The sequence below is a fragment of the Leptosomus discolor genome, chromosome 1, assembly GCF_034619465.1.
Source record: "Leptosomus discolor isolate bLepDis1 chromosome 1, bLepDis1.hap2, whole genome shotgun sequence".
Taxonomy (NCBI): domain Eukaryota; kingdom Metazoa; phylum Chordata; class Aves; order Leptosomiformes; family Leptosomidae; genus Leptosomus; species Leptosomus discolor.
This window is the reverse complement of record NC_141391.1, coordinates 66,208,438-66,235,202: the sequence shown is the minus strand read 5'-3', so window position 1 is coordinate 66,235,202 and position 26,765 is coordinate 66,208,438. Positions and strand designations below refer to the sequence as shown.

Here is a 26,765-nt window from a genome sequence, read left to right as displayed (position 1 = left end):
CGTTGTTTATCACTTCGTTTTTATTTAATCGCTTAATAGGAACTCACGGAGCAAGTTTAAACATCAGCTCACTTGAAATGTGCTCAAAGTCCTGAAAAACATACTTAGCAATGGCATCATCAAGAAGAGTTTTACACAGAGTAATCTTAATAGGTGTAATTAAAAGTGAATGACATAGTTTTCCTCCCAACATTCCCAAGAGGACAATGTTTTCTTTCATACATTTCTGTGTTTCCCTCTGACAAGTTTTGACATGCCAGCTTGTTCAAACTCTAGCATGAACACACACACGCTTTTTCAATACAATAGTACCCAAAATTTTGTCTGAGCAGCTCCGTCACGCAGACTCCATTAGCAGTCTACTCACGCTAAACCAACCGGCTACCTCTGCAGCTTTGTGGACATAAAATATCTGGCAAAATGGAGGTTACTTTAGCTCAAAGCTTAAAGTAAGCGTCCTTCATTTATTCACAAAGGGCAAGTACAGAACATAATGGAAAAGTTTACTTTCAACAAAATATGGGTGGATTAAAATACTGTCGGAATATGACAACAGTTCACAACTGTTTTTCAATTAACAGCAGCTTAAAAGTCAGTGTCATTAGCTTAAGAGTGCAGCTGCTTTGCCAAAGACAATGGCTCTTTCATGTCACAATTTCAACTGATGCCTGCAAGTACCACACTCTCCTAGGCAGTATATGCTGAATAAAACTCCGGCCCACAGCTAAGCAGTAAGTTTTTAAAAAAGGTATCATTTAGCTGAACAGGAAAAAAAAAAAAAAAAAAAAAACTTTTGAACGGTGAAATCATCAACTTAGTCACAACTGCCTAAATACGCAGCTTTTCAGAAAGAGGCAGCTGAGATTTCAATTCACTACTTGCGTCATTTTGTACAATAAAAACAGAGAAGCATACAAAAGTGCTGTGCTTCATTTATCCTGAAACCTCAAGCTGAAGTGTTCTCCCCACTCCAGACTAGAGTTAGTTCACAGCTTGAGATATTTTAAAGGTCATCGTGAAAAGTGTCTTTAAGCCCTATTAATATACTCAAATCTTTCTTAGTACAGCTGCCTCAAAAGCTGCAAATCAAACTGGGTGGAGGGAAGAAAACAAGTTCAGATGTGCCTACAGTAACAGAAGGTGGAAAAAAAAAAGCATCATTTAAACTTGAAGAAAGCGCACCCAGGAACTACAGGAACTAAAACATATACATTTAAAATCACAACTTACACTTCTGAAGTAGGTCTCTGTTTGTAATAGATGGAGCATGAGCTATCACTGCTGAGGGGTCTGAGGACCGCGCACAGGCACCGCATTTTGAGAGCGTTGTGGCACAGCTTGGCTCAGCAACCCCTCAACCGCAGCTTTTAATTTCCTAGCGCTAAACTTCCCAGTCAAGCTCCTCTCCCGGGGACTGTTGCTTGGCGTATGACATCAGCCTGCACACTTGCAGGCTCAGGGATGCACCAAAGTGGGGGAGGCACAAAGAGTTTTCTGACTCAAGCTGATCTGTATTCCATGCTCCAGTTACTCGGAGTAATTGTGATGTTTCAGCTCCACAAATTTTATCCAGACTGCTAGGTCTGTGATGCAAGTGTAGAATATGCTTGGGACATGTTATCTAAGAGAACAGAAGCATCTAGCAAAATTAATGTCTGAACAAGCAAAGATTTGTGAATAGCTTTCTTGCACCTGAGAACTGGCCTGACACTCGCCACTTCACAAAATAAAAAAAGCAGGTGTGTATTACTAATTTTTGTCTGCCTCTTTATTAAACTAAATTTTTTTTGGAAACATTTTTCTTCCATTTTGTTTTAAAATAAACATGGCATTGTTTAAACAAAGTAAAAAAGCTTAAAAACCTTCCCCCTGACAATTACATACTTAATGCTTCTTACATTGGGTCTGTGCTCTCTGTATTTCTTCAGAAGAGTTTTACATCCACTGATCAGTGGGGCTTATTAAGACTTTTTTTTTTTTTTCCATTATATTATCCATCCTTCTGTGAGTTCTATACTCAAATATCTTTCCTCTTGTCATTTGGGATAAAGTCCCAGTCGTAGCTTCTGACTCCTCTTTTTCTTGGCTGGAGTTTCCCTTTGCACTGAACTTCGTGGTTTGAGACCTTTCCCAGGTAGGTAACATCTCATGTTCCTGGGACTCCTTACCCCACTGCATCTATTTCTGTATTTTGTATCCAACTGGGTTTTATCATTTATTTGAGGGAAATTCATTCTTTCATGCCTTAAGTTTCTCATCCTGGGTCTTTCCTTACTGTAAAGCAAGCATATGCCTACGATCAGAAGCACACACAGCAACCAGCATGTCTGTGGCTAAACCCTATGCCCTTGAGGCAGTCCTGCTCTCACCAGCTAGCAAAATTCTCTCAAAAAATAACATCGTATTATTGTACTGGATCACCTACCCTTGGATCTGAACTGGGATTCTCAAGAAAAACTAAGGTATATGGGAAACTGAAGCATCACACAATGCAGCCAGAGAGGTATGACTGTTACAGAATAAAGTAAATAAAACAGGGATCGCATGCAGTGGCACTATAGCCACAATGAGAGAAGAGAACAAGCTAAGAGGCACTGGTAGAAACCACCTCTTCAAGAGCCACCACCCAGCTGTACCTGGCAAACTCTACCTCTTCAGCTCTGACCAGTGGCTTAAGACACAATTACAAGACACAATGACAGACCTAAGGAAAAATGACTTAATTCTTAAAAATTCTCGATTCATTACACAGAAAGTATTTTAATTCTTGAAAAAATACACAATGGCTCTGAAAAAACTCCCGAGACAAAAAGTTCCTACCAAATTTAAAGACTGTATAAAATCAGAGAAATTATGTGGCGTATCAACTTGAATACCTGGATGCAACTTACAGTGCCACATCTGGAACCAAGAAGAGAATTTGTTCCCAAGCTTAACAAAGATTGTTGTTGCTGCTGTAATTATCAGAGGCAAATACAACCTCAGAAAACACGTGCCCCTGCAACCTGAACTACTGCACTGCCTGTATTAGGTTTTATTCTCATTTCTGCATGTTCACGTACACTCAGATCTCTGATGATGCTCATTGCAATAGTTTGACTATTAATAATGAACTTCAGGAAATGAAAGATGTTTGTAGCTTTGAAGATTTGAACACGAAAAATCTCTTATTCATTAATATGACGAACCTCCTTCACCTGTGACTATATTTATATAAACATGTACATATATGAACATATATACACATATTCCCCCCTTCTATTTTGTAGTTATTGAATAAAAGCCCCCATGTTGTTGCTACACATGATGAAGCAGCAAATGACGAAAAGAAAGAGGAAACACAGGCTGGCATTCATACTGAATGGTATTTAAAAAAAAGAAAGAAAAAAAAAGAGTCACATTCCAACTGAATGCCCCTTTTACATCTCCAGCCCCATCCCAAGTGCTGCTATTTAGAATCAGCTTCACAAAAATGCTGTTCAAAAAAGAAGCTTTTGACTAGAAGTCCAAAATAATTCTAAGTTAATATCACCAGGTTTTATCTATACACACGCACAGACACACACAGAGTCTTTACCAGGCATCAACGACATTTTAACTGCTCAGAGAACATGCCTGATAATTCAGAAAATGGCATTTTAAAACCTCGTATGTGTAATACTCCATTAAACCAGACGATTGTTTGCAATTTTGATGTTACAGTGATCCAACTGGTTAAAGAAACAATACAGTTAATGCTTCAAAATGACAGCCAGTTACCTTTAAGTTGTTTTTAAGTCAGTGAGAGTAAACACACGATAACAAAACTAGTGTATTTTATGGACTAAAAAACCAAAATAGAGGTAAAGTTTCTGAAGCTTCCCCTACAGCAATTATTGAGATTTTTTTGTTTCATTTTTGTTGGAATGGTCCCACCAAAAGCAAGTAAACTTAAGAAACTGCAGAAAATACAAATTTTGTGCTAAGAATCTGACTTAAAATTATCTACTAGGTTTTTCTGTAGAAAGGCTCTCAGAAGCACAGTTAATGCATATGCGTTCAGTTTATGAAGTGCACAGAGTTCATGGCAAGAAATAATCTGCTGTAGACAGTAAGAATTTATGTTCCAAATCAAACCACTCCAGACTGTTCCTTTCTCCTCTCTCTAAAATGCTACCGAATAGCACAGCTGTTACAAACATGATATTCAAACCCAAGAATACAGCAAACATCTATTTATCTGCCATAGTTTTGCTGGTATTAAAACATATCTAACGCTTTTGGACCCTCTGCTAAAACTATACTGCAAAAACAGCCGATAAATATCACTGTTTCTTAAAAGTCTTAAACCTTAGTCTTTGACATCTCTGCAAAATTCCAGTTCAGTATTAATCTAGTATTCACTGCAGTGTAGTTCTTTCATTATTATTACAATCATGACTATCCTCAAACCCCAAGTAATTTTTACATTATGGTTTACTAGGGATGCTTTTACACAATAAAAACATCTCAGCTGAATAGACAAGGAGATAGTTCCAAGTATTTTCCTTTTCTTTATGCCTTCAATCAGTCTGTTATTTTCAGCAGAAAAGTCTTTTCCCCCCCTGCCTTTAAACCAATGTAATTAAAAGCTTTCTGTCATTCTGAGAGGAAAAGGTTCAGAACTGCTTAAAGGGACCTTCTGATTTCTTCACGGCAGCTCTCAAGCAGAATTTTTAGTCAAACCACATGCTACCTACAGCAATGGCGTCCAACAAAAATGGAGAGCTTAAAGTGATAAAACAGGGGTAATTAAAAAAAAAACCCCAACCTCCAGCATTCACTTCTGTTGACTTATGCCTGGCAACATAACAGCATTAAACAGAAAGCCATTTATCACAACTTACCCCCCCTTGAGCTATCTCTTATGAACAATACAATTGCTTTGAACCTACTTTCACACCCAAATTACTGAACTGCTCTATGATACTTATATTGACTCCACCGCGATTTGGTATCAAGCTGACTTCCCAGACCAGAAGTCAAAATCTTCTTTATGCACAGAGCAACACAGAGGAGAAGAAATGCTTCTCTTCTCCATCTGCAGAACAAACCGCTTCCCTCACTTGCATTTCTATCACCGTTCCTCAAACATGGCTACTCCCTATGTTTGCCAAGAGTTCTGGAAGCTGGGATAAGCCTTTACAAATACATCCAAATCTTAACAAATACAGATGATCACTTTGCTATCACTTGCCATCTCCCATCTACAGATGAAATCCCACACACCTTTGTATGGAAAGAGCATAAAGGCACAGACACAAAAAATTCTAAGCCAAAGAGCATTAAAAAACCCATAGGCTTGGAGGATCACCTAAATATTTTATCATTTACAGAAAGCAGTACTAGAAGCAGGCCATTTGAAAGAAAACAAACACTAAGGGGTTTCACAAGGGGGTTTTAAACATATTTTGTCTTGTTTCATTTTAATTCGCCACTGCTTCTGACAAAGAAGCACTTTCTGCCTATATCGCGATGTTAATTTGCAGCTTGATTTTTCAAAGTGGGGTTGGAATACAGTTACATGTCTTCGTAACTTATGAAATAGATCATAGTATTTGGTAGCTAGGTTTTTTATACTATTATGAGTAAAGCTCAAAAGTGTGTCATATTGTTGCTGTTAAAACAAAATACAAGTTCTTGGAAGAAGCTAATGCTATAGAAAGCAAAGCAATTATGCTCCTTGTTTAAGAGGAGCTAAAAATATTCAAAATATCTTTACTTTGGTCCATCACAAGACAGGAAAAGGTAGGAGGAAAAGGCAAAAAGAACAGATATCCCACTAGAATTTATCCTATGTTTAACCTTCAAGAGAAGGTCATGGTTCTGTCCTGCACCACAAGCAAACATAAATAGCCCCAAACAGCTGCTGCAGCACGTGATCATCAGGAGGCTACATCGGACAAGTCTGCGAAAGCAGACTTCTTTGATCAAATTCTGGCCTCAACTCTCTTCCCTCAAGGTGATACAGTGCACCTTCTATCCAAATTCAAGCTCAGTCTCAAAGCTGAGCAACCTCCATCATGTTAACTCAGCATCCTACTCCTTACACACAGGAAATACTGATGGGGTAAACTTGAAAAGCTCACACTCCTTCCCATATCGCTCGAAAGTAAAGCTAAGGGTCCATCATTATAAAGTTAAGTACAAACAAATGTACAGGCTTTTACAGGGTTAAGTTACAATTCACCACCTGTCTACTAGTAATCATGTCAATCATGCCGTAACTCCACAGACTTGTTTTGATCTCGACTTTTTTTTTTTTTAAACAACGATGACATTCAGTAGACTTTTGTTTTACATACTCAAAGTTCAGCATGTGTTCTTTAAATGAGAAAATGCTCTCAAATAGTTGGTAACACACAGACAAGCTGGTTCTGAACATATAGAACAGCTTTGTGTTGTGGGGTTTTTCTGTCTTTATTTAAAAACATATACTGCTATTATTTTTCTTCTCCCTTAAACAAGCTCTACTGTACCAAATGCATGTCAAAAGAGACACCACAGCTCTACAACACAAGTGTATTTTATGCACTTTTTTTGGTATCAGATTTAAAAGACCGAGAAGTAAACGTACCTGTGTTCTGTGAGAACATTTACTGCTGATGGATGGTTGGCACAGTATGCAAGGTATAGATTTTTCATTTGTGGCATTAAATTTAGAAAACATCCTCCAACCCTCTGCTGAGCTTCAGGCAACCTAAAAACAGAGTAATGAATTTGAAATTAGTGTAATACTGACACAGAAATAAATTAAAAGCCTGGAAAAATACTGGGGAGTTTTGTTTGTTTCTGTTTTGTTGGTGTGTGTGGGAGGTTTTGTCTGGTTTTGTTTTTAATGGACAGATTTCTGTGGTCACTGACCAGCAATCAACACCCTTCTCTTCCTTCTTTACAGCTTCAACCCTGTAACTGTCAGGCATGATTATGCCACCACAGTATAGGCAGAATATGGTACATACCTATAGGATGGTCATTCAGCAAATTTTTTTCAAGAATTAGTGGCAATCAGCACCTTCTTTAGGAGTTTTATTTTAGTGAATATACCTACTGGTTAGAAAAGTTTACTATCCACTTCTTTACACCATGCCAAATCTTAAAAGCAGTGTTTCAACACTTAGATGAAAACCGGATGGAGTAGCAACAGGATTCCTTCCCTCTACGCTACACCAGCAGAGTTGATAGGCTTAAAATATTCATTAAAAGATCCAAGTACCATATTAAGCTCTGATAGCACAAATAGAAGGCAGTTACTGTGCAGTAACAGCTGGTTTACACGCAATTGTCACTCATCTTGCTTTTTAAGGGTCATAAAACATTTTTATTTTGGTTTGTAACCAGGGCAAGAGTGCTGCTTTACCACCATCAGTACAGAAATACTTTCTATAACTCATACTTTCTTCATCTTTCATGCTCAAAAGCACCACATTTGCTAAGCAGTGAAGGAAAATATCACAATTCGGTTCAGCAGAGCTTATTTTGTCTAGCATAAAATGGTGCTTAAGTAACAGCAGCCTCAGTGACTTTGGCAAAAAAGATGACTCAGCGAGATAAACAGTATTTACCAGAAAAGCTTACTTTCACACAGTCTTGGTGAACCTAATCAGTTTTTACCAGGTTGGTCAGAGGAATATACACACATTTATTCACTCAAATAAGGGAGGACAGGATATGAAGAAAGGTATCTGTGTATTTTTCAAAAGGTTTTAGCAGAAACCGTCATCTCAAGTTGCAGTAAGAAAATATCTGGAGTATAAATATCTGAAATAAGCTGTGTGGCACCAGCTTAGAACTGGCACAATCAGCAGAAAGTGAAAGTCTGACTTCTGATTTTGCATCTGGGGGGGGGAGAAAAATGCAACTCTTCCAGCCTTATTCTTAGTATCTCCTTAAGCTGCACGCTTCATATGCAAATAAAAGCACTCTCATAATTTTTTTAAATCCAAAATAATTTTCAAGTTAAACTCATGGGAAGAAGTATGTACTCTGACCAGTCACGCTTCCTTACTACTACCATATCACCCATTCTCAGAACCACTCAAAATTATCCATGCTAGATTGCTTCTTATAGGAGAAAGGATAAATTGGAGAAACAAGCAAACGATATTATAAGGGTATCAGAAGGGATGAAAGCCTATTATTTTCTACAAAGCAACTCCCACTCGAAGGACTAAGCCTCTTCAGCAGTAGGTTATATGGCCAACAGCCGACTGTATAACCCACAGAGGTTCACCAGAAGATGGGACACTTAAGCTTGTAGTGTAGGACTGCTGAAAACTGGTCCCTGACACCTTGTCTAAACCCATTTTACAGTACGTGCAAGGAGATGAAGTGTTTCAATTTCTCCATACATTTCCTCTCCTTGCATAAAGATTGCATCTTTGAGTCTCCTAACATAAATATGCCAAGTGTTTGCTTCAGCACGTTTGCAAGATGAGACAAACAGTGGATTTTGTTGTTGTTGTTATGATCCACTTAACTACTCTTAAAATCAGTATTCCACACTGCTCTAAAGCTAGATGAGTCCTCAGTAAGTACTCAATAGACATACTAACAGTAGCACAGTCAAAGGGTTTCATGCTAACATTAGTTCCAACAACTGTCTCTGGAAGTATACTGGTTTTATTTTTAAATTTTTTTTTTTTTTTGAAGTCAAAATTTTCTGTAATTCTCCTGAACATAACACAAAGCCTCTAAACATCAATATTTAGCATATTGCCTCTGAAAAAGTGAGAGATGCTACAGTGAATGCCAGCAGAGAAGAACTGCTCAGCTTTCCAGGACAGCCACTCCTCCAGGAGTTAAAATTCAAAGTTCATCCCAAGAAATATTCCCCCAAATTTCAGAACAGTAAGTCTATCTCCTACTAAGCTCTTCAGTCCCTCTGTACGATGGGGGAAGACCTACCCAACATGAAGTCAAAATTGATTGTACAGGTGTTCAAAACATGAGGCAGGGGCAAGATGCTTCCTTATTTGAAAGCAACGTTCATTATAGACACCCAGAAAATGACAGCTGAATCCCCAGAGAGCACGTCATGCCTGCTACGCCCTGATCACATTATCAGCGTTCCTTACGTTAAAGGCTGGGGCCTGTATTTTATTGTCTGCACCTTTATTTCTCTTTCAAGAAAAGTTTAAATTCTGCAATCAATAGAGTGGCTGCTTTTGCAGGTATTTAGGGGAAAACCAGGGGCATTCCCCAACATACTGAGGTAATGCTACTCTTACAGCCTTCCAAGCAGCATTTCCTGCCTAGCAGCTGGTCCCCTTTAATAAATCTAAGCACGAGCTAATAATACGTTCTTTGAGTAATAGATGCAACCACACTCTCCAACTCTGCATACTCAAGGCACGTAACTCAGTATTAAATAGTAAGAGTCGCTGAAAATGGTTAAATTCCCTTTTCATACTGTAGTGCCAGGGGGTGGGGGGGGGGTGAGGGTGAATTACGGCTGTTCACACCAAGCTGACATCTGTGTCTTCTCAGCCTGCTGTTCTTCTAGCAGAATGAAAGACTGACATTATTTTCTTTTACATATTGCACATGCATTGCAACTTTATACTGCACGTTCTTTGTCGAATTTAGATAATTAGCAAACTTCAAAAGGGGATGGTAGCTCATCCCCTTTGAAGTTTCTAATCCATGCATTAGTTGCAAGTGTTCTACTATTTTTAGAGAAACAATTAATAATCTACATCTCCTTTAACTACTGAAAACCAACAATTTAATGCCTATCACATTATATAAACCTTTCAGAAATGAATGTGTTCGATAAAAAGCATGATTATTTTACAGTTTATTCCCAAGTTGCCATCCCAATATTCTTCTCATATTTGATACTTCAGTTAAAAAGGAATCACATATAAATATTATATTTATACATCTATATAAGTGATAACAACTTCAGCTATAAAAAGCTCAAAGACATGCTTTAATTTCATTCACAGAACTAAGAGAACTATAATGAAGCCTCTGCTGTTGCACACATGCTACAGGCATCATCACACAACTACATCTAAACTACTTAACAGATTATCTGCTTGTTGGAGTTACATCCAACAGCTATCAGTTCTGTTTCTCTAGACTTCAATTGGGTTCCCACTGCATGATAATTTGAGAAAAGAAAAAGAAAGAAAGAAAGAAAGAAAACAGCTTGTTGCTCAATCACGCTTACTCGAGATTCTGATCAAAACCACTGATCAGAACTGGACTAAAGCTAGATTGACAGCTGACAGAAAGAACAACATTACAGACTATCTAATTATGGACTGCGTATTCTGAAAAAATCTGCCTTCGTTTTAGTATCAGTGGACATCACAATGTTCTGGGAAAGGCTGTGGAAACTGTGATGAACCCAGACAAACTTAAACACAGACTAACAGAGGCAATTTTAAAAGAGAAACAGATAACAAAATGTAATCAGCACTGTGTTTTCTTTTTGCAAGGAAAAGATCAGATATCCATAAATTTCACTTGACTGGGTGGTTACCAGAAGAGTATCATGCATCAATCTCTATCCTTGTGTGTGTACACACACAGATACACACACACACACACGTTGTGGCAGGTTCTGCCAGAAACTGGAAGCTTTCGGTTATCCGAGTGTCATTTTCTGCTCTTCCCCATCTCCTCCCACAGAAAGACAAACAGCAGAATTTCCTGCCCGCCTCCCAGCCTCTTGAAGAAGCTGGAACACCAATGTTAAGTTTGCTATATTTGCAGGAGACCAGTACAGAGAATGTCTTGAATTTAAAAGGTGACAGCAGAGAAGACCCAGGACAACTGAAGGTCTGCAAAAATTATTAAGGGATAATTGTGATTAATGACTCCAAGGGATTCAGTTTGTAAAGAAACACAAGGTCAGATGTTATCTACTGAGGCGTCACAGTTAACAAGGCTACTGAAATAAGGGGGACGGTTCTCAACTTTCTGAGCTACTTGTTTGCACAAATGGAGGCACTAGTCAACTTACTCACAATCCATCAGTCTAACTCAACGCTCTCTTCACAGCTGTACCTTTCACTATTCGTCCAATTGCCTTACTTACCTCTCAGACATCAGTTAACATGCACGTTTGTTTCAGGTAATCTGAAGACACTGTGTTCAAATTCACTTAATGTTGATAGCCTTACTTCTGTTGATACAATAACCAAAAGCAGGGGGCAATACTCTGATAAACCTTTAATAGACTTGATTTGTATCTGCACTCCAAAACCAAACCTGAAACACTGATTAGTTTTGGATTACATTTAAGCAATTCCCATCTCACACCCTGGCCTCCCCCACCCACTTTTTTTTTTCTTTTTTCTTTTAACTCCCATTCCACTCCAGGATCATCCCAAAATATGAAGTATCTGCTTGCACTCAAACACCAAACAAGATAAACAACAGAGATACTGTGACTGCAAGAGCAGGGACATGAGGGAAAGAGATGTCAAAACCCAGCGATGGCTGTTATGGAGCAGGGAGATAAAAGTCCGTGATACTACCTAGAAGACAGCCAATGCATTCAATTTGCTACAGAGGAGCTTAGTCCTAATCAGTCCATGCAGGCTGAGTCACCAGCCAGCCTGTGTGTTGTGTCCTCCCCATCCTTGCTGAGAAGTAGAGACATAGAATGATTGATAGTTTCTTTTCCCAGGTGAATGTAAGAAAAATTATTTTGGAGCAGGAGACATCTGTTCAACATCAAAAAATACTCAAAGAGCAATACTTCCAATAGAGATCATTCAGATCAGCCCAGAGATCACCTGATGGCCACTGACTTTGTTCATTCAGAGACCCCTCTGCTGTGTGAACCACTGCAGAACTGATCTTTGGCACCGGATCACAGATCCGGAAAGAGATCTAGAGCACTGGACCACTTTCTGTCTTCAAGTGGCTGGAGCACAGAGCGCTCTTGCTCTGTTTCACTGTCAGATATCCCCACTTTTGCAGCTGAAGACTCCAGCAGCATCCGCTGCCTTGTCAGTTACAGCTCTTTTCCATCCATTAAAACAAAGTGCACTTGAAGCTCATCAGCCAAAAAAAAAAAAAAAAAGCCACTTTTGAAGCCCATCAACCAGAGGATTCTCTCTCAATGTTAGTTAGACTCTCTTCGTGCGCCACTTTGGTAAGTGAAGAAGAGAAGTCACAAAGGTAGGGGTAACCCCAAACGAATCTGTCCGATGGTACCTAGCATCCAGACAGGAAGACAAGAAGTGCTCCTGCTCCTGTGACAGATGGAGCAACCCACAGGAGCACCATAGTGATAACAGCAACAGAGGCCAACCCGGACAAGTTCGAAGAGGACAAACCTCTCACAACGCACCAGGAGAGCTTCAAGGCTGGGGGCAGGGTGGGAGGGTGCCACGCAGCTAAAACCATATCACATCCAAAAAACTACTTCTCCCAAAACACAGAAAGCACCTACTACAGCACTATATGTTGTGAAAAAACCCACAACCCAACATTTAACAACATGAGGATTAAATCAGCCAAAGCGGTGCAGGCAAGAAGAAAAACACCAGAACATTTCTTGTCACTGAATTTGTTAAGAGAAAACTCAAATGACAAAATGACTCAAGAGGGGTATGGAAAGCAAAAAACATTCAACTCTCACGCCCAAGAACAGGAATTTGTCAAGCAAGGTAGGCTGGCAGCAGTACAACTGGCAGGATGCTGGCATTTGGTCATTCTAACATGTCAAGTTAAGAAAACACCACACTGGATGCTGCAATATGAAGTGCCTGAATGATGAAACCACAGGCTCTCTGCCAAAAATAAAATAAAATGATAAATCTATTTTCAGTCCGGGAGCTACTCTGAGTTTACAGAACAGGTTGACCAGCCAAAAAAACATGGCAAAATGACAAAAAACAAGGCAGCAGGGCAAGCATTCTGCTACATGATGGGAATTATGATGGATTAGATTCAAAACAGGAGGAAGTTGGACATTCAAGTCAATATGCTATGATGAAAACCAAACTGAAAATACAACTTGGCATGACCAGCATATTCATGAAACAAAACCAACACAAAACATTTGCAGTAACCCTTCAGTAACCCTGGGGCATCACTTCCTCTGCCCATCTACTAGCATCCACTATGAACTAAATTTATTACACAGCAACATTTCACTTAACAGGAAGAAGAAATAAAGGACATTATCAGAAGGTGCTCTAATAGAGTTTCGGTCAAGAAAGGAGCTCGAAATAAGCTTTCTGAGCTTGAAACTACATTATGACGTCACATTAACTATACATACCAAGCTAAAATGAAGCTTGCATTAATATTTGTTTAAAGGCATATGTCTTCTACTCTTGTTTTTAAGGCCACGTTAATCAAAAAAAATCGCAATTTAAAAGGTGACACTGTTTATGCAAGTTACTCCATTTCCCTGATTCACAAAAGCAAAATCAAGGTAACAAAAGAATGAGATAACACAGTGACAAGAAAAGAAAGGAAACATTTCAGTAAGTGGACAAATGGTCATTCTCAGGGCTTTAGACACTTAACCGATCAAGTCTAACTTGCTAGAAAGAAGGATATTCTTTTCCAAACACAGAGTGGAAGAAATGCCATCCCAAGAATGTTTCCATTCCACTGCTGAACAGTCACCTGAACTACACCGTCCTCCTTTCCATTCTCTTCAGTTTAAGTCGTCAAGAGGCAGAAGAGAGGGAGAGGACAGGTGGTCGGAGGACATGGGAACCAAAGTCAGCAACGGACCCAGACTTAGTGCCCAGAGGAGACACAGCTTATACTTTGTCACGACAAAGCTTCCTCTTCACACAGAGCAGCTCAGAGGAAGAGAGGAGGGAGAGGTCAAAACAAGACACACTGAGCCAATCTAAAGATCACTGCTGCCCAAAGAGGTATCTTCTCCTCCATCCAAGAGTCTCACAGCCAAGTACTCCCACCAGACTGAAACTTATCTAAGCCCTCAGTAGCAATTCCAACTACTAACTTGCCAGAAAACCTGCAAATTTGGATTAGCAAGTTGCCTTAGCTCACCACGTGGTCAGACAAAACCAGAACACAAGTATGGGAAAGGACGCAACCGAAGCTAGGAACAGGAACTGCACTTTCAGTGGATTTTCAACACCAGAAAATTGTTAGGACAATTCAAATGGGATATGGTCACTTTCTCTCTTACACCCCCAAGTGCTGAGGTACAAGCTAAAAAATATCCAGCTACCACTTCGGCCTAGCCTAGGGAAGGAGGACAGGTGTCTTCTTCCCCTTCTTCCTGTGCTTCGTGCTTCCTATACGGTACAGTACAGGCATCAAGACTATTCCTTTTTCGTCAGATTGTTCTTTCTGCCTATCCTGCATGCGCCTCCCAGCACATTTTGACGATCACCATTGTTCTGGACAGAATACTAAGCACAAGCCTTCTCATACAGCATCCTTCATCCAAGTCACTTAACTCTGTCCTCCACTGTTCCATCACAACATAAGCTCCCTTCATTCTTTCTCTTACTTTAAGCAAAGACTTAAAATTCATGCCTCCAAAACAAAAACCACCACCTCCTCTACCATTTCCCCACCGGTATGCAATCACATCATGGAAATTCATTAATTGTTTTCAAACTACAGCAAAATTCCTGCCTCTGCAATTGCATCCTAGGGCCAGTATCTATCTGTGCAAGCAATCAATGCATTATCCAAACATCTATTACTGTACTGCTGTAGCAAGGAACAAAAATTATGTCAAACGCATATAAGTAAAATAATACAAAAAAATTTGCTTGTTAGAATTTTACAGTATCTGGTATGCGTAGTACTTACTTGGTGCATTCTTCTAAAGACTGTACAAGCATTTGCTGGAAAGAACTTATTTCTTCTAGGTTTCCCATCAAGTATAAAGTATTTGCAGAGTTTAACCTGGAGGCAAAGTAAGTAAAAGGTGTTTAAGTTTGCAGTTATTGACTAATTATACTTCAAAAAAACCTTACAGCCTTAAAATAAAATGCTTACAGGTTCTTAGATCAAGGACCAGACTGTTTTAGTCAGCAGGCAAACTGAATAAAAGCAAGCCCTGCCTCAACAATCTCACAGTCCACACAAGAAAATGCACATTGACCTTGAAACTTTGACCATGTAAACCCTCCCCAACACACAAGAGATCTCAAGCTTAATTTAAAAAACAAAACAAAACAAACTCACATACTTTTCACTGGCTTGTAAGGGTCGCAGGTAGTTTGAAAGCATTGTTTGTAGCTCCTTAGCGTATTCATTTTCTGTTTCTAATATATTTTGTAGCACCTACAATAAATGACAGCAGCTAATTAGTATTTTTTAAAAGATACGTCAAAATGTTCAAATCAATACCAGTTTTAAAGCATACTATAATTTATGTAGAACTAGGAAAACTTATATGAGTGTTCCTACATTAAAAATCTAAATATCAGCAAGAAAGCATTGAATACTATACATCTACAAAGTTCACAGAGAGGAAAAAACCACCACACACACGATGAGCCATCCTTTAGTCATGAAAAAAAGTGGTAAGCTAACAGGAATTTCACTATACTTAAAAGTTTTACTGTAAAATTTGAGAGCTATACAGAGTGTTCTTTCAAAGCTAGGGGCAATTATTCCTCCTGGGTACTTCAGAACAGTCAAAGATCATCCGAGGTTGGTAAAGCACAACAGAAATTATAAGAGGAATGAACAATTAGTGTCGTCTTCTCAGTCTCAATTATGACACAACTAATCTTGCTAGCAAAGTGTTTACTTATTCAGATGCACTGTTCTATCTAGAAAGTCTGAATATTAACAGATTTATAAGTATCAAGTAATTGCCAACTGTACTAAGCAATATGATTAGCATTATTGCATTCTTTCCAAATGGGGCTGCCTAATCTTCCACTGGGAGTGCAATAATATATACCACCATGAGAAAATTATAACAGGTTCTGACGCAAAGCCAAGAATGCATAAAATACAGCATACACTTGTTTTTTGGCTGAATAAGTCAAACAACTGGAATATCTCCAAATATGTACAACAAAACCTTTTCTGGGGCCATCTCCCAGGAGCCTGCTTTAGGATATCCTCCAATATATTCACATTAAGTTCTACTGTGCTTCTAGCTGGGAAATTATTTTTTGCCTCCAAAAAGTTAACAATTTTGCAAGAGAACCATCAGAATTAAATGCAGTTCAATGAACACAATTGAGCTTTGAAAACTTTCTGCTATTCACCAGTTATAAGCTACACCACAAACCTTCTCATTTTGCTACATGCCATATTTGTCAAGCCTACAGTAATATCTCATTTCAGCATTTATAGTAACGCCTGTAATTGAGTGAATTATTCACTGTCGTAGTCAATACTCTTTCTTAGGAAATAAAAAAAGCCATTCATTCCTAAATGCAAACCTGATGAAATAACTTTAAATAGTTCAGTATGTCAATGAAGAATTCACTGTTCCTTTCATTGGTGTCATTGATTCTGCTTATTCCTTGAATGCTTCTATTCATTTGGAGAAAGGGAGAGAGACCACTTTTGAGTTCATTCTTTTGTTGGAAATCTGAATCCTGAACTGAAGATTAAAATGTCTCCATTCTCTGCTAAATGCTATGACAGAAGCACGTCACAGGGAAAGTTACAGCTACTAACTAGGAAACTACAGCATTAAGTACAATATGAGCATACAATTTTAAAGAAAGCTAAGGGTTTTTTTGACCACTTAGACTGGGGCAGGGGGGATTTCCATTGATATAGAACTAATTAAACCCCATATTCTCTTACACATATATAAAACAAAGGAAATAAATTGTTAAAATGGAAATATAAAAGTACTTGGGATTCATGAGGTTCAAAAATAAATGCAGGACCAAACTTTTCCCATATGGCTTTTCCTACAAAAGTCCCCCAGCCCAAAGTCATTACACAGTCACTATTGGGGAAAAGGAGGATGAAAGCCGAGGACAAAAACACAGTGTCCTGATGAAGCACTGAACAGCACATAAAAGACATTCAAAGATAAAAATCAACAAATTTGCTAGAGATCTTGAAAGTCTGCACCACTGTTCTACTTTCTCAAAGAGTATTTCCATTCTTTGCTATAACCAGCTGTCTGGAAAGCTTGAAATAAAACTAGTTTCATGTTGGACACAACTCCATTTTTCTCCTGTGCTGGTTTGGATCTTTACTTAAGGATGTTCTTTGCAGAATGGAGAATATGGGATTGGAGGAAAAACACTTAATGGAGGAAGAAAAAAAAGAATGGGAAAACTTACGAACTAGAAATAGCAACCTGACAAATTACTGGAAAAAGGCAAATAAATGCAACTGTAAATAAAACTACACTACAAAACCTATGCGGAGTACTAGATACACTTATACCGCTTTATGTTCTTCTCGTAGTTCACAGTGTTACACAATACTTTAGACATACACATAGTTTTAAATACTTCCCAAAACACATTAAATCTATTTCCTTTTTTTTTTTTTTACAAGTAGTTTCCACTGCATACAACATTCTTTTACTTTGAATATCTTTTAAAAAGATTAATCTTGCTTACATAGCTCTAAAACATCAGTTCTGTGCAGTCTCACATCCTTTCAGCTTGACTTACCTACCTCACCGAGAAGCTATGAGGATTAAATGCTTGGACTGTGCTTTGAAGCGATAAGTAGTCAGTATTGCAACTCAGTATTTTGGCACCAGAGCACCCTTACATTCCTCGTATCCGCACCTCGCCCGCATGCTCTAATAATCACCTTTCTTCCCTTTCCTGCTTTCTGCACGTTCTGGCTGCTGCAAGACCCCATGAGACCTCGAAGACCTTGTTTCCACAACTCCACCACAACATTTGCACAGATAAGACCGGGTACCAAAAGAGCAGCATTGAAGCGGCAGCTTTTGCAGCCCGTAACACTGATGAATGGCAGGCACAGACAACTGAGCTCATACAGCACAGGCTCTCTCAATCACATGGCATGGAAAATTCAAGCATGGGTAACAATTCTGTCACACAAAACCCCAGCCATCTCCCTAAGGCAAAAACTACCACCCAAAAATGGATTTAAAATGACCTACATGAAGCCGATCGCTTTCCAAATCAGAGGGAGAGAAGGCAGATTTCACAGCTACGCTTGTGCATGATCCTATAGCACATTCCCATTTTTAAGGGAGTAGTACGGCACACAACTGAAATATCATGTACTCCAGCAAAACGGTGATCAATGTTTAATTTTCCTGGATCATAACAATCTGAGAGACGAACCCCTTAAAACAGGCCCTCAAGAGGGGCAATGTAAAGCACCACGCAAGTATACCATATACGTCAAGGGTCCCCAAAACCTTTTATGAACTTCAGTAAACACAAACTCTTGACTCAACTTCAGAAGCGTGGCTTCAAAAGGAGCGCTTATTTTCCATCACTTCTCAAACACCAAAATGAAAAATGAGGTCATCCAAATACTCACACTATGGAGCAATTTGTCCATTTCTTTACCCGCTTTTAGAACACCTACTTAATCTCAAGGCAATTGTCCTGTAAGCAGAGATAACTCAATTTTATTTTGGACACAAAAGTTTTAAATTCTCAAGTGATCTCAAGTGAAAAACCAAACCAAACCAAAAAAACCAAACCAAACCAAAACAAAAAAAAAACCCTCAGAGTAACACCTGCTCTGTCTTCAGGGAACAACATGCAATAACATGCCCACTTCTTCAGTAATAGGTTACTAAATTACTTCTACATGAAAAATGTTTCATGCTTGATCATGAGTCTGGTTCATATTACACACTGCTGCAGACTTGTATCATTTCATGGAGCACAAGATCTTGTAGCACTAGTTTTTCCCTACTAACCTGCATTCCCGAGCCAGGCAAATGTAAGCATAAACCAAATGTGCGCTCTGTCTTCTCAGCAACACCTAGTGCAAGGTGCGGCTAATAAAGCACACAGACTAGAGGGAATGTGATTTGCGTTAGGAACTTCAGGTGGAGCTCTGTGAATCCATGAAAATAAAGATGATGTTTACAAGGGAGTGAAGAACAGAGGAAAGCAGTCTCCTCTTTACAGTAAGCACCTCCCTTAGCCTACCTCAGCCCTTCTCCCAGAAGGGAGATTACCAGAGCCTCTCCTACCACTTTCTGAACTTCCTCTGAACTGCCCTTTGATTTTGTCCTCAGTCCGACAAATGTACCCACAGGTGCTGCCTGCACCTGCGTAAATCCTTCCCCAGGAAAAACAGCAATAAGTAATCGTGAGGTTTACAGGGTCTCAGCACATACCCGCATGGTGGAAGACAGCCGCAACTGAAAAATAGGAAACCGTCCCAGAGCACCAGCCTGAAATCATGCTGGGTTGTTGAGAGAGCCATTAACACAGATTTTAACACTTTAACTTGAGCTACATCCTTTTAGCTACCAGTTGCCAAAGGTTTATTTAGATCTGTTCTGTTTTTACCTTAGTATGGGCTCAATTTTGTTATCAGTACAGACTGATGACAAGAATTCTAGCACGGGGAAGTCCCATGTCTACAGCTAAGATGGAACAAAAACTCAACTCACAGGTTAAGCTGCTTTCAATTCAGTGAATGGGTTTGCTGTTTGTCTTATCTACATGTAGAAATCATTACGTATTTAATAAATTGTTAAAAATAATTATTTTATCGTTACATTGCCATCTTAAGCACTTAAGTCCTTTTCAAGAAAATCTAGATGCCAGCATGTCTAATTTAGGTTTTAAGCACAGCAGTAAAGGCTTACTTCTCTGAAACAAAGTGCACGCTACAGCACAGCCTCTCATTCTTTAAACAAAAAGAATAAAACGGTGAGCTTAAAAAAAAGTCGGGGTATTTGCCACACTGTGGAAAAACGTGAAAACAAGACAATTACCCAATTCACTGCAGACAGATTTAAGAACAGCACTGTCGGGCTAGTGCTCTAATTTACAATATATATGTATTATTATGAACTGGTCATTTCTGACCCCAACTCCCCCCACCCCACCTCCCCCCGCAATATGCCATCAATAGTTAATAAATAGCTAGCAGTTGAAAGACTTGGAATCTTACTACATCATTTTAGTGCACCAGGCAAGTTGCACCTGAGCAAGATGAAAAACAACCTAATTCCAAGAGTAGGTATGAGGGTCACTAGTTTCACCTTTTTTTTTTTTTTAACCTACTTTAAAAGCCGTCTATGGCTACCTGTTTCCCAAAGTATATGGTAGCTTGAGTCTCCATGATTATGCTAATAAGTTATCCAGGGAACAATTATAAAAAGCACACAAGCCAAAGGTGATAGTTCAAAACTGTATGGCCTTTTATAACTTAGCTGCCTCAACTATGGTTTTAGGCAAACTCAAACATTTACTTTCTATTGTTTTCATTGAAGTACACTATCACTCCCAAAAATGGCCTGTATTACTCTTACAAAGTAAAATATGCAACCACAAGATTCAGTTTGGTTTGGACACAGTGAAACTGGAGTCTTAGTTAAGCCCAAATTAAACAGCTACAACTCTTACTTTTCATCACATTAAGATCTATCAGGAAAATAATAATTTAAGATTATACATGAGGCATGTATTTACTACTGATTTTAAAAAAAAACCCAACACAACAAAACAACAAACAACAAACCACCACCCCAAAACACTCAACTCAAATCCAAAACCAACTCAAATCTAAAGGACTGGTGTTCAAGACAGCTGACAATTTATTTTGATTAAAAATCCAACATAGACACAGATTAAACTGAAGTAAGAGCAGACTTCTACCTAGTGAAGGAACCAAATCCTCTCCTTTGCCGCATTCACTTGAGTTTACTTGTATTGAGAAACACAGGTTTTAACTCCAAAACAGTAGAGAAGACATATTTGCTACCATACACTACAGCAACTTTGAAAAAAAAAAATTACTATTAAGAGATATAATGAAAAAAAAAAATAAAAAGGAATGCCATCTGATATTTTGTTGTTGGATGTATGGCAGCGAGATTGTTACTTCCCGCAGCTTGAAGGAAGTAACACAGGCACTTTCCATCATGACTAACAGGTGTGAGACGCAATAGCCAAAGAATTGCAGCCCTCCCTTTACCATGGAATTACAGCTACCAACGAAAGCACCAAGCATGCCCGGGGGGGACAGGAGCTTGCTTCATTGTTTTCAGTTAGGGGCTACAGGCAAACCAGCTCTGTTCTTCCAGGTGGGTTTGTGTTATTCAAGCCACAACAGCCAACAATGAAAGCATAAAACGATGCTTTATGATCCCTACTAAAAACTGACAACTGAAATGAAAAACAATGACACCTGCTTCAAAGAAAAGGGACAGAAACATTGTGTTTTGGTTTTACACCAGCAGGGAGCAGTGGTAAACAGTAAGATGCTTTTTGCTTCCCAATGTATCTACTGTTAGTAAATAAAGGATTCTGGAAATGGTTACAACAACACGTTTAAAGACAGAGTTTGATATATTTCTTACACGTATCTACTAAAGAGGTCTGAGCACTAGGTTAAGAATTCCTGGGGGTCTGTTAAAGGCTGACTCTGGCTGTACCGCTTTTGCTGTGAAATCTAGCCATCAATGCAAGGGAGACGCTCCTGAATTTAATAATTGATTTTTATTTATAGGCATGAATACTAAGGAGGCAAATTCTTTCAACATGTTCAATCTCTTGTTTAACAAAAAGGACAAAAATATTCTCAACCATTTTAACACAGCAGAATTTCATTAATTCATAGAGATTGGGGAAGATTGGTTGCATATTTGAGGGACGGAGGAGAAAAGGGAAATTAACTAGCAAAGCAAATAAAATGAGCATAATATATTACATAAATTTTATTATTCACTTCAGACTATAATTTCGCATCATGCTTAAGAATCTGTATGTGTGATATTCTATTAAACTAATAATGATCTTGTTTATATGAGAATTCACTAAAACCGCTATCTAGTTTTGGCACCAAGGCTCCGACAAGACTGCCAAATTTTTAGTGTAGATAAGAGCATTTAGTCATAGCAAATGACGTCCTACTGTATATAACAGCTCACATGGAGGAAAAGGGGTCACTCACCACATTGTAATAGCTTTTGTTAATCGCAGATGTATCAAAGCCTTTAGGTGGACTCTTCAATGTACCTGATTTGGGGGAGACCGGTTTTTCTGAAACGTAAGATATTTTTGGGTCAATGGGGTGCAATTTCACAGCTCAACACTAGAGGTCAAACAAACCACTCCGAAATACTTAACATACAGTGAAAATAGCGCTTCACTGAGAAACATACATACTTATGCTTGAAATTATAGGTAAAGAATCAAAATGGTTTATATGTGCACAACGAATAAAACTCTAGCCTCAGTAAAGGCAAGTAGAAAAACTCCCACTCTTTCCTGGAACCAGAAAGTCAGTTAATAAAATTAGCTTTCCAAAATTATATTTTAAAAGCAAAATATTATCACAGACTGCAATTAAAAAAAAAACAAACCACAAACAACAATAACATCAGGCATTTGCAAACACTACATTCACCTTCAAACAAAAGTAGTATTAAGTTTTAATATCAATTTAATTAACTTGGTAAAAGCAAGTGACCCAATCAAAGGCTGAATAAACCAGAGGTGGGACATTACACTCAGTCTGGCTGAAATAGGGAATCAAAACACTATACAAGTAGTGGCATGACTTACCAGATGCCTATCCCAGAAAATCATCTTTTAAAATGAATTATCTTTTACTGTTAACGAAGTAAAAAATAAAAATGCTTATGCACTTGAGAACAGAGTCCATCATAACAATAAATACAATCCCTCCTACAATCCCATAGCGACTCTACCCCTCAGTAACACATACTCTTCCTGGAAGGACAACTAAGTCTGGAAGATCAAAACAACAGCCCTGAGAGTTACCCAAGTGCTGACTCCCAGAAAGCAGAGGCACAGAAAACACAGCCCTAAAGCCTCCCCTCCCAACTCTACCATTCCTCCAAGTCAATCACAGAGGAGCAAAGATGAAGAGAGAGACAATCAAAAGCATCATGCTGCGTGCTGGAGAAACAGCAAGTGAGATTTACAGCATCTCTTTTTGTCCTCTCATACTTGACTTTGCACACTACCAACTGAGAATGCTTGTGAGATTGCATTTATCAGGACATTATGGTGTTTTGGTTTGGGTTTGTTTGGGGTTTTTTGGATTTTTTTTGTAAATAAGCAGGCCTGTCTAATACGCAAATTTCAAATAAGCACTTGAGTAATTTGTATCCAAACAATAAAATGGCAAATTGTCAAAACCAAACAAAACAAAGTCAACAAAACATACCCACTGAAAGTTTTTACTTTTATTTCAAGAGCAGGCTCTTTTTTCAAACACATTTTAATAAAGACATACGAATAATTTAACTACAGGTTACCCAATACCTCAGGCCACTAAGAATAAATTATAAAAGTCTCAAATACAGACCAGCCTTTGCAGGAGAAGCCCAGTCAGCCAAGCTAAGGGCTAGCTATGGGAAATTCCCATGGACAGTAAAGCTGACCAGGGAAACACCACCAAAAGCAGAACAGCTCATGGGGTACCAGCCCCTGCTGGACTGTGTCCTGGGTAATTCGGTGCTTCTTCAGGCTACCCAGCTGCAGCCCCGTGGACACTGCAGTCTCAGATGAGCTGACTACAGCTGGAGGCCACCCTTCCGTCTCCAGTGCCAGGAGCACCCGGCAGACCGGTGGGACCTGAAGCTTTAGCTAACAGTCTGTAAGGAGCAGCTCCGGCCCCAAGAGCACACAAGTGGTATTATCTTTAATGGGATTTCCTCTGTATTGCACTGGAACTCCCTTCGAAGAAGCTATTCTAAAAATAAAATATGGTCTTAAAACAGCCAAACATGGGCGAAAACATTTCTCCTTACCATGTTCAGAGACGACAGTAAAATCCTCTTGGTTAGTACCCTGCTCCCCCCTCCCCAAGTCAGCTACAAGCCAGCAGACAGCACAAAAACTGTTAGTCCCAGCAGTCATTCAGCTGGGAATGCTGATGCTCTCAGCCACCAGCCCTGCAGTTAAGTACATGCTCTGCTATACAGCCAAGTAATTCCAAATGACAGTACTCTTCCCATCGCCTCAGAACAAAACCATATACCCAAGCAGATTTGTCATCAAACATGAAGTGTGAAAGAAATACCTAAAGTCATGTTGTGTGCAGCTACTCATTTATGTATTCATACGTAATGCTACTCATTTATGGAACAATTACAACGTGCTGCTTTGTACTGAATGATGAAAATGCTGTAGTTTACACAAACTTGGTATTTTGCTTTCATTCTCTGTGGAAGCTCTTGACTTATCCTACAATTTATAGTGACTTTCAGGTTCACTAAATACCTAAAGGTTTATTAATCATGGGCTAAAAAGCATGAAAGGAGAAGCCAGAGTTATTTAAGGAAACAGGTAAATACCTGTCACTGAATTTTATCATAATACAGATATCTGATCCTTGTTAATCCAAAGAAAGTTAGCTGGTCATAGACATCTGGCTCTTCTTCCAGCTACTTTGTTATCTTAAAGGGTGTAAAACTACATCTCTTCCCCTAACATTTTCTTCTCCTAAGCTGATGAAGAAAGCAAGATATTTTTTTTTGCTGAAATATACAGTCATTTATATTACCAGCTGTTCAGCTGATTCAATTATCCAGAGAAACACAATCAAATTCAGATTTAAAAACAGGACACACAAAAGAATCACACATTCAAATCATTTTGCCTGAACAGCCATAATCAACATTCAGCTTTTAAAAATGCACAGGCCATTTCTATTGTAGAAACACAGAATTAGACACAGCAAATCAGTCCAGCTGTCTATCACGTCTGGTATTCTGCCTCCAAGCACTGCCTTGCTTCATAACGAGAAATAAGAAACAGTCTTGTTGCAATTAGTTTATTGCACAATGCATTATACAGAAGAAAATCCTGATTTTGCACATAAGAAATCCCTTTCTTAGCATAAACAAAGATAAGCGTTACTTATCATCCTTCGTGATAGAACATTAAGAGTATTTTTGCAAACATATAGCATAATTCATTAAACATTTCAAGCAGGTGTCGCCCCCATTCAGCTTACTAGGAACATATACAGGTCTTACAGGTCCATAGGGCTATGAAGTCCATAGGTTTCTGAAACAGCAGCAAAACCCTGACACCTTGCCCACTCTGACATATAAGCTCTGTTTCTCAAAGTCCTAGAAGAGAGCAATCCCAGACAGTTGCCAAGTTTTCCCATACAGAAGATTCTTCCCTTCTCCCTATGTTTCTGCCAGTCACAACGTGAATCCTTTACATTAACACTGAAAACACAACGAAAACATACACAGCAAATTATCAAATCCAAAGCAAACAAGCACCTGCTCAAGTACAGGGAGACTGTACCCAGCTGGTGACTGAAACCAAGAGGTAAGCTACCACTACCAGTTTCTTTCCTGATCAAACCATTACATTCAACTGCACTCAGCTACACTTAATAATGCTTTGAAGTGACTAGTGATAAACCAGACAGAACTCACTTAACAGATCATCTTTGGGTAGAGAGTGAGGTTAACACAGGCTTCTTAACACTGCTCTTCAAGCAAGTAATTATTCTCAGTATATCCAAAACAACACAGAGCAGCTGCTCCTGTAACCTTTCCTTAAGTGGTACATAAGATGCCACAAACTCTCTAAAATTAAGTTATCTTATCCTTTACAAACATTTACCTGAGTGACTCTAAAAGGACAATTTACCCAATCCTTCACAATGTTTTCTTTCATTCTATTTGCATTTACATGGAGGTATTTCTTTTACTTGCCTTAAAATTACTTGTCAGTCCCACATTCTCTCCTATCCCTCTCCTGTCATGTCTCCAGTTTATCTCGTATTTGGTTTCACATAACGGTCTACCTCACACTACTCCACAAAGCACTCCTTCAGGACATCCTTTACTACAGCATTTCAACCCTACTGCTGCAGGAACATCACCGTGCGTTTCGGCCATTACAAGGCTACGGGGCGTAATCTAGACTCAAAGCTCCAATTTGGGCTATTTCATCCTACAGCACCGGAGAAAACATGTGCCAAGTGGGACACCAAAAGCCATGCAGTCCCTATTAGTGAAGGGCTACAACCTAGCTCTGTCTCTCTAGACTAATCGGTTCAAGTCCAACACCAGAAAGGCAGACCTAAACTTGCTCTCAGTTCTCAAGCTGACTCAGGCATCGCTGCAACATGCTCCACTCTGTGGACATCACCAACACTTCTCCACTAGTAGTGTTCACTGGTCCCCAACCTCTATTCTATTTATGCCTGCAGAATAACGCTTAACAAGAGAACAAAGTACCCCTTCAAGTGTACATGGTTGGGGAGAGCATTCTTGGTGGTTCCCCTTCCCCCCAGCTTCCTTCTTTTATTTCAAAGCTAAAAGTGTATCTGTCCTTCCTTCATGCACCGCAGGATGCGAACGGCAGATACTCTACTCTTCCCCTATACTCTGGCCTTTTCCCACACTGTTTTTCTGTTGTTGTTTTTGGGGTTTTGGTTGTTGGTTTTTTTAACATCCAACCAGAACAACCACTAATACTGTAATTTGCAGTGAGTCCAATACTAACATAACTATCAAGAAAGGATAACAGAAGAGAGGCTAGGACAGTAATGACACATTAATTTCTGTGAAGAATTAGAATACAGTTTGTGACATACCAAATGTAATTTTTCAAAGCTATATTCCCTTCTGCATAATCTCATGCCATTTAAATGGATTACACTTTGATAAA

At 39.0% G+C, this 26,765-nt stretch overlaps 1 protein-coding gene across 6 annotated transcripts in view; it reads right to left on the bottom strand.

Moving 5' to 3' along the window:
- ARHGEF7 (Rho guanine nucleotide exchange factor 7) overlaps positions 1 to 26,765 on the bottom strand; it is a 125,573-nt gene that overhangs the window by 35,277 nt on the left and 63,531 nt on the right. For 5 of the 6 annotated variants that reach the window (XM_086482091.1, XM_086482092.1, XM_086482093.1 and 2 more), the window contains 4 exons: positions 22,048 to 22,136; positions 15,176 to 15,270; positions 14,794 to 14,889; positions 6,596 to 6,718 (listed from right to left, as the gene is read on the bottom strand). In XM_086482091.1, the coding sequence (XP_086338217.1) occupies positions 6,596 to 6,718; positions 14,794 to 14,889; positions 15,176 to 15,270; positions 22,048 to 22,136 (403 nt within the window). Of the gene's footprint in view, positions 1 to 6,595; positions 6,719 to 14,793; positions 14,890 to 15,175; positions 15,271 to 17,736; positions 17,788 to 22,047; positions 22,137 to 26,765 lie in introns of those variants that run through there. The other variant, XM_086482096.1, reaches the window with a different exon arrangement.